Source organism: Doryrhamphus excisus, linkage group LG13 (genome assembly GCF_037039965.1).
Source record: "Doryrhamphus excisus strain RoL-2023G ecotype Guam linkage group LG13, RoL_Dexc_Guam_v1.1, whole genome shotgun sequence".
Lineage (NCBI taxonomy): Eukaryota > Metazoa > Chordata > Actinopteri > Syngnathiformes > Syngnathidae > Doryrhamphus > Doryrhamphus excisus.
The window spans coordinates 4,675,567-4,688,829 of NC_136369.1; the positions used below are offsets into that span (position 1 = coordinate 4,675,567).

General features: G+C 39.3%; 1 protein-coding gene across 1 annotated transcript in view; it reads right to left on the reverse strand.

The window, feature by feature from the left end:
* Positions 1 to 13,263, reverse strand: part of kcnq1.1 (potassium voltage-gated channel, KQT-like subfamily, member 1.1) — a 52,734-nt gene that overhangs the window by 11,784 nt on the left and 27,687 nt on the right. The window contains exons 6-10 of the mRNA XM_058088786.2: positions 11,958 to 12,080; positions 11,493 to 11,603; positions 9,255 to 9,350; positions 9,011 to 9,124; positions 7,261 to 7,399 (exon numbers count right to left, since the gene is read on the reverse strand). Coding sequence (XP_057944769.2) covers positions 7,261 to 7,399; positions 9,011 to 9,124; positions 9,255 to 9,350; positions 11,493 to 11,603; positions 11,958 to 12,080 — 583 coding nt within the window. The remainder of the gene's footprint in view (positions 1 to 7,260; positions 7,400 to 9,010; positions 9,125 to 9,254; positions 9,351 to 11,492; positions 11,604 to 11,957; positions 12,081 to 13,263) is intronic.

Sequence of the window (13,263 nt, forward strand, 5' to 3'; positions counted from 1 at the left end):
AGAGATGGATGAAGTAGAAAAAAACTGCACAAACTGCTAACTAGCCTGCTAACAGCACAAAGTGATGAGGCAGCATATATGTACGTACGTGCGGCTGTAAAGTAGGCAGTGGAAGTGTATGTCAATCAAAACGGAGTCTCTATGCGCCGGGCGAGTTATGCCGCCATTTGTAAATGGATTGCGGATGCTTGGGTTAAGGTATCTGCTTTAACTGGCAATGATGAGAGGGAACCCGGCATGTTTGATGGCTAAATTGCCCAGCTGTTCAATTCAGACACAGAAGAGAAGGACTTGGATTTGTGGAAGAAGATTAATTGAAAATACGGTGTGTGTATTGTTAAATAGTAGAATAAAGTTTAACTAAACTCACTGTTTAGCTTCTGTTGCCTTTTTTTTGTAGACCGCATGCACCTTAAAATACGGTGCGCCTTATGTATGTGTTAAGTCCAGAAATAGAGACTGTGCCTTATAGTCCGATGCACCTCATGGTGTGGAAAATCCAGTGGTTCCTTTTTGTTCCCTTTCAGAGTATATCAAGAGTGATAAAGAAGATGATGATTGGGTCATCAAAATTGCACCCTCGAATACTCCTTAATATGTAGGATAGTATGTAAGGCCCTGACCAACAGCCCTGTCACATCAGCCCAGTTTCATCTGTAATTGTCTTATCAGCCTAATAGAAATGTGAGTGTGCACCACATTAGTAAGTTCCAGTCATCTGCAACTGCAAGTTCTGTGATTCTTACAGTGGCTGTCTTTTCATGCAGACAAAATTGAGCTCACGCCGCAATTACTTGGCCTGTAGCAATTTGCATCTGGAACCTCAATTTACTTTGGCTGCTAATGTTGTGAAAGGAACATGCATGATCAAGAGAATGTGTAGACTTGAGTATGTGTGTAATTTGGATTTTATTTATCCTGTGGTTAAAAAAAACAAACAAACATGAATGGCATTTGCTCAATCAATTACCACATGTCTGACCTACTGTACCTTGGTTCAAACACTTGCAAATCAAAATATGGAAACTGGGACTGGTTGTTGGAGAGTTGCCCGTTTGCTTCCCCAGCACTGTTGAGGTTTCCTTAAGCAAAACGAGTGTGTGGGTTGTGTGTGAAAATTGTATTCCCTGTTTCATGTGAATGGGAGTGTTGTTGGCACATATGCCTCACAGCCAGGAGGTTATGGTTGCAATATCAGCTCAGGCCTCTCTGAGTGGAGTCTGTATGTTCTCACCGCACTTATGTGGGTACTCTAATCTTCTCCTACAGTCCAAAAGCATGCATTGCAGTGCAATCTTCATTTTCGGATTTGGACTTTCTAGCTCAATGTAAAGGCATGTAGCCAAAAAACCAATGAAAATATGTTTTATAGAGGTGTAAGGGTACATGAATTTGTAATTCATTTCAATGCAGACCTACCAACATGTACAATTTATAGTACTCAACATGCAATTTGACTCTTGAATATGCTTGTATGCTATCCATTTTGTTGCTTTCATTTTTAATTTTTTGGACATGTGGAACTGTGAACTGATTATGTGATGCACTCAATTGTATTCTGATACAAATATAAATAAAACCATTCCCATTACCATAATTTTAGTCTGTACAGTACAGATTAATGAAAAAATATTATCAGTTTCTCTAGCATTTCAAATCAGGGGGGTCGCAAAAAATTTCTGTCCCTTACAGGGGGCATGCCAAAAAATAATTGAGAAGCACTGCCTTAGTGTAACAAAGGTAACCAAAAACCATAAAGCTAAGGTACTGTACACGCCAGACCATGATTTTCCTTACATCCTCAATGTTTTACAAGATTTATAATGACTATCTCCATTTTCTGCCAAAACTGCTCCCCACATCACACATACATCATCACACCTCCTCCATTCCCAATGTGTTGGGACGAGCTGCTGAGGCCATGAACATTACTTTTTTAATTTTTGTCATTTTGTTTTAATGAAATAAGTATTGACGACCTTGGATTAATGTAATGTTTTGAGCAGATAATTGACAATAAATCCATCCATCCATTTTCTATGTCGTTTATCCTCACTAGGGTGGAGCCTATTTTCTATTGGAATGTTTTGTACCAAATTCACCATTATTGGATTTGGAATTATATTGATTTCAGTGTAAAATGTATTTTGATGAAATTATGAGCTTTGTGGAAAAGGTCAACCTTGATCATAAACAACTTTTAAATATCGGTTGTCAGAGAAAGCCATTAAGTTATGATTACATCCACTTCAACATATCACACCATACTGGGATCCGTGTAAAAACAAACAGTAAATCAATGTTTTGTTTGCTGGGTTTATCTAACGACAGTCGAGGGACAGTCTGACTAAAAGTGCACAAAAAGGTGACGGAGTGTAGCGGATCACTTCAACTATGAGCCCCCACCCCCTCCTGGCCCCAACAATGAGGTATGCTGCACCTGTTTTGAACACTTCAAGGTCTTCAGGTAAGGAACTTTACTAAAAATAAAATAATCATCACTTATATGACTTATATAGGTATTTATACAGAATCAAAGGTTGTCTCCCTCTCTGTCTTTGATTATAGTGACATCTTGTAATGTCACTTTAATGCCATCGACCAACTTTTGTGCACATCATTGCTTGTGTAATCTAAATGTTGGTTGAACCTCCCTTCAGTCTCGTCAGTCAGAAATATTCACCTTTTGTTATTCATCTGCAAAGCACTGTTTGTAAACATATGAATACACACATAGGTACTACAGCTGCTGGTGGTGAGTTCAACTGCAGTGAAAACAAAGATGTCAAAGATGACTGCTGATGTGCAGAACGAGTAAAAAACTACCACAATCAATGATGGAAAATGACGGCAAAGCAAAGCAAGGGCAAAAACAATATTAGTCACAATCACTTTACCAAGAATGAAAATGTGTTTACAAGGAAAACACAAGGATGACAGCATAAGGTGTGAATTCATTGAGACCTTTAACAACAAGAAGAGAGAGAGAGATGGTGACTGTAATGAGGACATGTGAAAGACTGGGACCTCATGGAAATCTACTAGAAACCTGACTAAGTCTCACCAAAAACCTAAAATGTGTGCATGAACAAAAAAAGTGGCATATGCACACGTTCACACAATTTGTGGTTCATAGATTCCACCTTGAGGAGAAGTGTGTGCTCGCTGTGTTTTTCATGTATCTGTTAGTTCGGATGATACACTGGTGGGTAATTGTGTTTATGTTACTTAGGACTGATACCATGACGATTATTCTATTTGCAGTCACCATATGTTGACGAGTACATACAATACATGGAGGGGTGCACTTGCCATTAGGCAAACACAAGCAATAGCTTCCATGTGCTTAAAACTACATAAAAATTAGTAATCTATCAAGAGCACTTCAACTGCTCCCCTCTCATATCTCATGTAATGGACTATCCCATGTTACTGTGATGTGCAGATTGATTCTGGAAGACGGGAGAGGAGCAAACTCGTGGGCGCTAGGGATGTGCAATACCAGTGGTTTTGTAAAATTCAGGCATGGTATTTGGGCTTTGTAGATGAAGACCATGGGCACGAGCAACAGCTGGCCACGTCCTTCAACAGTGTGACAAGGCACTAAACCATGGAGACAAATATCAAGACAGGAGACAAAGATGGAAAATGAATCATCAAAAAAGCCAGTTGCTTGGGAGACATTCATTACCAGCTGCAGCAAGCCATGAAACAATGAAAGATGTCCTCCTCCGTGTCCAAATGTGCTTCACTTTTTTTCCCTTTGCAGAACTGAGCTTTTGAACAATTTGTCAGTGTGAGACCCATTATCACATTCATCGTTTGAAGCTGGAACTTTTCTCTTTGCATTGCCCATGCCCACAAATGCGTTTGTGCAATTTTGAATGAAATGACATTTTTTAAATCTAAAATGATGTGCAAGCTTTTAGTCCTAAAATTAATTTAGTAATTTACACTCCAACCAAATAGCTACCTCCATGAGGACGTTACATTTTTGGTTTGTGTGTTGTACCCACATCTAAGAATGAATGAACACCGACAAACTGACAAATCTGCTGCTGGCTTCAAAATAGACAAGAGATGAGACGAGTTGTGACAATAATGAGAGGTACAATTGAATTGAATCAGTACAACCTAAAAAGATGACTTCTAGAGAAATGTCTTACTATTCATGCTATAGAACACCACATACAGTATGTATGTTAGTGCAGATTTATAAATAATAAAGTAATCCCTTGTTTATCGTGAGTGACGGTTCCAGACCCGACTGTGATAAGTGAATTAAGTGAGGTAGGATTCCTTGTTTGTAAATTGAATATTTTGATATTTAAAGCATAGAAACTCATTTACAACCCTCTAATACAGTTTTAACATTGTTATAGTCCCCTAGACATTAAGTAACAACCCTATAACCCCTATGTCACCTTTACACTCATATAACCCAATATAGTGGACATGATAAGAGTGAATACCTCATTTGGGACATAAATTTGGGACTTGTTCATGTATGTATTCATCGTGCTGTGGGGGACACCCACAACGTTAATTAGGGATTATTGTGTCTGTTGATAGATCATTTAAACCTGCTATAAAGCCTGTTGTTCGGTGATCATGTGCTTCACTGAACATTACAGTAACATTACTGAGTGACTAGTGTAGAACACTATGTCTTTGAATGCATCTTCTGAATGCCTACTATTTTTATTATTGTAGTTCATTTAGCTATTTTTATGCTTGAAAATGCTTAATTTAGGCCAAAAATATGTAACATTACCGTCTTCTTCTTTCTCTTTGGGCTTTTCCCTTCAGGGGTTGCCACAGCAAATCAATCTCCTCCATCCAACCCTGTCTTCTGCTTCTGTCTCTCTCACACCAACAACCCTCATGTCCTCCTTCACTACATCCATAAACCTGCTCTTTGGTCTTCCTCTACGCCTCCTACCTGGCAGCATCCTTCTACCAATATATTATATCTCTCCTCTGGACATGTCCCAACCATCTCAGTCTGGTCTCTCTGACTTTATCTCCAAGGCCTCTAACATGTAATGTCCCTCTGATGTACTCATTCCTGATCCTATCTATCCTGGTCACTCCCAATGAGAACCTCAGCAGCCTCATCTCTGCTACCTCCAGTTCTGCTTCCTGTGTTTTCCTCAGTGGTACTGTCTTTAGACCAATCAACATACATAGTTGGCCTCAGCACAGTCTTGTATACCTTAACTTTCATGACCTTAAATATGCATATTGACTAATTTGACAAATAATAGGTCGTATTCAACCACAAAACTGTCACAATCTGCATCGCCTCCTGTGTGACAGTTTTTGTGTTTTACGTTGTTTGCCTTAGTTCCGGTTTTCATGCTCTTATTTTGTAGGATTTCCTGTGTTGGTCTGTTCTGTGTCCCGTCACTTCTACTTTCCTTTTCTACGCGCACCTGTTTCTAATTTGATTGTCTTATTTAGTTCAGCCGGGTGCGTCTGTTTTTGTTGGTTCATTGTTTATTGTTACCTACGTGTCGTGTGCCAGTGCTGCACTCGCCTTTGATCTGAAAATAAAGCTAAGCTTTTTCCTGCACCATTCGCTCCATCTCTGCATCCTGGGGTCGAACCGCAATACCTGCATGACGAACCGTGACAGAAACAGTATGATTCATTAAGTAATATACACATGACAGTGTGACTACCTGACAGAAACTGACACTGAATCCACCTTTTTAAAAGATTTTGGCTTTTAAAGGCTGTGGTCATACACTTTTGATCAGCTGATTATTGAGACTATTTCACTGTCATGGTTTCTTATTCAAAGTTTTTCTTTTTTTGTCTCACTCCAATTTCTTCCTTTTGCATTTTTAAGATCTACTTGGAACTTCCTTAAGCTCCAACAGTGGAAACATTTTCAACTAGTCTTAAAACTGTGATCGGGGTATAGTTTCCTGACAACAACATGAAAGACTATTATATCAATATAATGTAATATCTTATTATAATAGATTGCATCCTGAGCTTTATTCATTCATTCAATCATTTTCTACCGCTTATCCTCACGAGGGCCGTGGGTATGCTAGAGCCTATCCCAGCTGTCTTTGGGCGAGAGGCAGGGTACACCTTGGACTGGTCGCCAGCCAATCACAGGGCACATATAGACAAACAACCATTCACACTCACATTCATACCTATGGACAATTTTGATTCGCCAGTTAACCTAGCATGTTTTTGGAATGTGGGAGGAAACCGGAGTACCCGGAGAAAACCCACACATGCACGGGGAGAACATGCAAACTCCACACAGAGATGGCTGAGGGTGGAATCGAACTCGGGCCTCCTTGCTGCTAACCAGTCGGTCGCCGTGCAGCCCCACTCTGAGCTTATCTTCAATGTTTATTCCACTGATGTGTTACATTTTTCCATCAACATTTTATTCCAAAGATCAGAGACTAAATATTTCCTACTTCTTTGAACATTAATGGCCTGAAGCATTGATGGTGGCTGTTTTTCTAATGCACAATGCATTTTATATTTATAATACAATGAAAGAAAAATCACACAGGCTCAGTGAAAGAATATTAATCAGAAACATACAACGTGACATGAAGACATAAATACGCTAATTCAATCAATCATATTGACTTTTGTTACACCAAAAAGCCTGCTGAAAACAACATAGCACTTTTCTCCACCACAGGTGTTTTCAATCCAGCCTATTTTCTGTCCAGGCATCAATGTGCTCATGGATCTGTGCACTTATTTAATCAGGCTACAGTATTACCAATATGAGTCTTGTGAAGTAGGACTCATGGCAGCGCATGACGAGAGAGAAGGCTTGGTTGAAATGATGATGTTTTGTTGGATTCCGATGCTATTTGCAAGTCAGTGCTAAAAACCAAATTATTCTGTTGTTTTCTGCTCACAACAGAACAACATAACTCGAGCTACATACGGATTGCAGGAAAAGTTGAGGAAAAAAAAACCCTCAGTCTTGAATGGTAATTACTTTCTTTCTTGTAAATGGAAGTGGACATGGTCAGGGAGAGCAGAGCACATTACACAGTCTCCCTCATCTGACACTAAAAGAATGCATGCATAATTTGATTTGCTTCATATCGTCATTCTCATCATGACTTTATTATACTATGCAGCAGTGCGCACTCAGTGGGCTTTGTAGGTTCCCCTTTGCTATTTCACATTTTCATGCTCGTCCGTTTGTAATGATGACAATTGGTCACATTGTTCTTTTAACACTATGATTACTATCTGACTTACCTATATCCACAGCACTGAATACATCGCAGCCCAGATCCATCCTGCTGTCTATAACAGAGTCACAAGTAACGCTAGGAGATGCGAGGAAATTTGGATTCATATCCTTGTTGTTGGTCTTCAGCTTCTTTCTCATCTTCACCTGTCCAAGAAATACAAACATCTCAACAAAATGTCTCAGGAGAATGGCCTCCTCACTTGTGATCCCATCTTGTGTTTCAATTGTCTATTTATAAACTATGTCACACTAAGATGACATTTTTATCTCCTACAATTTAGATTCACCCTGTGATTGGCTGGCGACCAGTCCAGGGTGTACCCGAACCTGAACCTGGACTGGTCGCCAGCCAAACACAGGGCACATATAGACAAACAACCATTCACACTCACATTCACATTGTTATTATATATTGTCACATCCATACTGTTTATAATGTGTATAATCTACAATAGCCATATTATAGTCATTTATATGCCTGTACATATCCTCACTGTATTATAGTCATAGCCTGTTATAGTTTTTTGTACATAGATCTGTCCATTTTTTTTCTACATTTACTTACTACTAAGGTACTTATAAAATTGCACTTCTGGTTTAATGCTACTTGCATTTTGTTGCCCTGTACCAATGACATGAGCAATCACAATAAAGTTGAATCTAATCTAATCTAATCTAATCTAATCTAATCTAATCTAATCTAATCTAATCTAATCTAATCTAATCTAATCTAATCTAATCTAATCTAATCTAACCTATGGACAATTTGGAGTCACCAGTTAACCTAGCATGTTTTTGGAATGTGGGAGGAAGCCGGAGTCCCAGGAGAAAACGCACGCATGCACAGAGAGAACATGCAAACTCCACACAGAGATGCCTGAGGGTGGAATTGAACTTGGGTCTCCTAGCTGTGTGGCCGGCACGCTAATCGCTTGGCCGCCATGCAGCCTAGGCCAGTTAGAAACCCCTCAGTTTTTGCATGTTTAACGTGAGCAGCGACTTGTCCCACTTTCTTCAACGGTCCTTGGATGCACATTTCTGTCTTATATTGTATTTCCCCCTTCTTTCATCTCATACTTGGTCCTATTTATCGGGATCTGTATTGGCAGCATAAAACCTGATTGGAACATCGCTAGTACAAATGTTTTACTGATGTGTCATTGCTAATGCTAGCGCTGCTCATGCTATTTCCATCTATTCTTGTGTTGGTCATGGCTACAATGACACAAGCCCCCAAATAGCTTTCCTCTGCTATTCCTGACGATAACTAACAGCAAAACATAAACACATATGCCAAGGTAGCACTGTGTAAATGACAATAAAAAAACACAGACAGTGCTCCACCTCCTCACCTCTCTCTGGCAGTCCACGTGCTACTTCGGTCGTGTTGTGAGAGCCATCTGAAAGGGCTTTGAAGCTGAACTTACCATTCAATATACCCTTTATTTGTTCATTTCTCCTCAATATTTAGTTCTGCTTGTGACTCCACATACACCACAACTTTAAACAACATATACAAGCATTTTTATACTTTATATTTTTAAGTTAACATTACCACAAACTCTCTGTAAACCACATAATAGATGCGGTGGTGAGATACATTATTTCATTATTCTATTATTCAAATGTGCTTCTAGTTATCCCTGACGTTTTTTAAATCTAAATAAACCTAAATAACAATGTTTTCAACGTCCCTAAAAACCTTTGACGGAATACAGATCATTGTCAGAGAAATCATTGTAAAGGAGTACCCACCGATGTCTTCGGCTTTGGGTTTGATAGTGAGCTCGAGGTGCTAGTTCTCTTTTTCACAAACATTTTAAATGTGGCAGAATCACTGTTGGTCACTGCATAACACCTCCATGATGTCTGGGGAGAGGGCAGAAGAGAAATATGAGGGTTGCACAGGACACATTTGACGTACAATTCCTGTTGCGCAGGCAGCTCAGGGAGCACACTCTGTGACAAACAAATACGGCAGCATCTCATCTGTTTGTACCTGAATGAGACGTGCAGCAGCAGGGATTTGTCTGTTGAAATGTTTCTGTCTTTGTTTCTGCTGCACTTTCAGTGCAAAGCCTGAGCCTAAAATTCCCTGTGAAGAAAATCATATCTCATTAAGGTCCAACAGCATACTTGTAGGCGGCAGCTGTGCCAAAAATAGTAAAGCCTTGGCAAAAATGGTTAGTATATATAATACTTTGCGGATCGCCGGTAAATTAACAGATGAAGGTTGATATTTGCTCAAGAACAACGACAAAGCTGTGTACTATTTCAATCAAAGAATAGTCAGCCATGTGCATAATGACAGAAACAAGCAGAAAAAAGGACCGGAAGAGCATGAAGCATTTCAATTCTTGGTTCTATCATTGACAAACCCTATTTATTAACCATTGTGCCACTTGGGATCACATATGTATGTCAGACCTGCCAATCTAGTAACTAGAGTTTCCCCCATATAACTGCAAGTAACTGAAAGTATATTGAAAGTATAAAGTAAAGTATATTGATTGGCAAAGCTTTGTTATTATGAGTTATGAGTTAAGATCAAACAAGATTTTAATATGAATTTATATTAAAATTACAATGAAAAAATATAACAACAGTATTGTTGTTTTGAAATGTTTATTGTCCCACAAATAGACACTAAACAATATTATTGTCTATATTTTTTTCCAACCAAATAAACCCCTTTTATGCTATATAATAACAATACATTATAATAATGCATTTCTTCCTTTCATATGACATCTTCCATTCTGTTAAGTTGTGGAATTGTATTTTCTTATTGCCAATTTGTATTCATGTTTGCAACATTTCAATGTATTCAAATGAACTCCCTGTGTAGGCACACCACTTTGTGCTACTATGTTTCTATTTACTTTGTTGATTGTTTTTCCCCAAATGGGAAAAGTGGGTCAGGTGGATGTTTATGTGAGCAAGTTCATATTTTTTATGTTGCCACAACTTATTAAAAAAAACAAAAAACAGTATCCAGGCTCATTTGTGTTGGTGGGCTCACCTTATTCATTATTAATATTCCCACACAGGGCCTATGTGGCTGTGTGACTTTTCAATCATCTTTTTTCCTCCTGTTTTCTACTACCTTGTATTGCTTCTCATGAGGCTCCCCTCTTTTGCTGTGTGTATGCTAGAGGCCTACTCTTGCATAGAGACAAAGCGACTATATGAATGGCAAGAGGTCTCGCTCTGTCTCACAACATTTGAAGTCGTTCTGTGAAACTTCTAAGTGCTGAACAATGCAAACAGTGAAGCCTCTTCCTGCCTGTTTGGAGGAAAGATGAGGAAAACAAACATCCATGCAGACAGATAAATAGATCTTCAAGAGGAATTTGCAATTAATTAACAAGTTTATTTTCATTTATCATGATTAATTTATTTAGTCACATTTTATTCTCTCATTTATTCTTTCTTTGATGAGCATCAACATTCCAGCCATTTCCCATTTTGCTGCATTTTTCCCATTTTTTAAATTTATTTTCACTTACATTTTTCTACAATGTGCTCTTGGGGTAATAAAAAACAATCTACAGGGCCCATGTGGTGCCTGGGACACAATTTGGACACCCCTGCTTTTATAGATCATCATCAATGTTGAGGGTGTGACATGTCAACTTTGTGAGCAACAGCAACTCTTGACCATTTAGCTTATTAGCTTCTTTCATGGCAAGCAAACAATTACAATTACATAAATAAGGGGAGTGTTATTGCAGCTTGAACTAATCAATGTGTTATTCCAGTCATTTTTATTGTTGAAAAATTTTGATCCACAATCAAAGGAGAAGGCATTCCCAGACACAAATCCAATCATATACACACTGACCAATCACACAGCCTTTATGATCCAATGTTAATTTCTTTTAGGTGGACTAAGCAAGCTAAGCAAGAGGGATTGGAGGAGCGAGCGTGTGTAAAATGAGTACCAGGAGAGCAGCAAGACGTACAATTGTATTCAAGGATCATAATTTGTGCTGTGTATGCAAAATGCTTACATGTTGGCAGGTCTGCAAAGTGAAATAATCCAAGAAAGAATAGTTTGTTTAAAATTGTTACCCTTGGGTTCCCTCGGTTTTGTTTCTTTTACAATTCATATCATTTTGCAATTAAATACTTACAAAACTAACAATATCAAATTGAAAATGTACATCTAATAATACTGAGAGAGTTAAAAAGCAGATATTTGAGGCTTAGTAATGTAGTACCTGCTTCCACTTACCGCAGGAAGTGCAAAGAAGGAAATGGCAAAGACTGAGAAGAATGACGCGATGGTCTTTCCAAGCCACGACTGAGGGATGATGTCTCCATACCCGATGGTTGTTACTGTTATCTTAGACAAACACATGAGATTGGATGTTGCTGAGGACTTGTATAACATCACACTTGATCACAACTGAACATGATTCAACGGGAGGCAGTGGCTCAGGAGGTAGAGCGGGTCATCCACAAACCAGGTTTCCTCGCTCCCTCCACCCAGGCACTGTTATGTCTCTGGGCAAGACACTTCACCCACCTTGCCAGCAATGCTGCCCACAATGTTGTATCAATGTGAATGAATGTTTGATGTGCGAAGGTGCAGCTGTGGCTAGAGATGTAGATTACCACCGCCAGTGTGTGATTGAGGAGTGAATGGATTATGGGTTCACTTCAAAAAACCCACTTGGGCAAATACAGAGAATCTTACCACTCCCCACCACATGGCATCAGCATAGTTTCTAAAGATGTCGCTATCTTGTTCTGCCAGGTAGACAATGTAGGAAGCAAAGATCAGGCTCAGAAAGCCGATGTACAGGGTTGTGATCAGCTCCTAAAATTCACACAAAACATGAAAAAAACAAAAGGATAATTAGTATTAAAAAAAACAAGCTGTATGATTGATACATACATATGTTTATCTCAAACTGTTCTGATCATTCTTAACTGTGCATCTTCCTGGAAGTGTCTGCCATGCAACTTTTTTTGTTGTTAAGGCGTTATATGCTGGCTGCAGTGGTTAGCTTGTGGGCCTCAGCATGTAGTCCTTGGGTTTGAATCTTAGTTAGGCCATCTCTGTGTGGAGTTTGCATTTTATCATTGTGTGTGTGTGTTTATAGTGCGTGGGTATCACCATATATTACAGCTTCCTCCAAGGACCTGATTTACTAAGATTGCTAATAAGGAGCGGTAAATTGCATGAGCAAACTAAAAATGTGCACATACCATTAGTGGCCATGTTGATGATTCTACTATGATTGGTGGCATTACTTATACTGTATTACATTACTCATACAGCTGCATTCCCAGGTGAAATCCACCCTATTGTGGAAAGGAATGTGACAGGGACACGACTCATTATTAATGATTAATGATTAATTATTAATGATCCAGACACAGGACACAAGAAAATGCAGTGCTGCAAGGAGTTTTTCCATATGAAATATGGCAAGACTCCTTTTTGTGACTTGGGCCAAATCAGCCAGTCCAGCAGCTACAAATTGCATTGCTGGATAGACAATGGGCTCTAATTTTGTGGCGCAGTGCATTCACATTTTGAGCTTAGAGCAGTGACAATTTTGTGACAAAACAGCGCCAAAGGTGCGCTGAAAGCTCGCCAGCTCCAACCGTGTTTATTCTTGGCGCAGATGAAGCGCACCCAGTGATAAATTGGCTGACGGGCACAGAGTATACACACGTCCCATCACATCTGATGTCAGATCAAAAGACGTCACACATAATGGGAACTCAACCTGACAGCAGCTGTATGATGCCAACCGGGGCCGGCTCTTCACTGGGGCGGGAGGGGCAACATCCCCGTAATAAATGGCTTGTCCCCCCAAATAAACATTTTAGAAGTGAAAACTTGCTGGGTACTGGATGCTTTTTCATCGCTCAGACCACCCCTTTGTCCAATTCCACCCAGTAACCATCCAATCACAAATGAGCCAACAGACTTTGTGGAAACAGAGAAAGTGGCCCATGAGACACCTAATAATTAAGAACAACTCAAGACA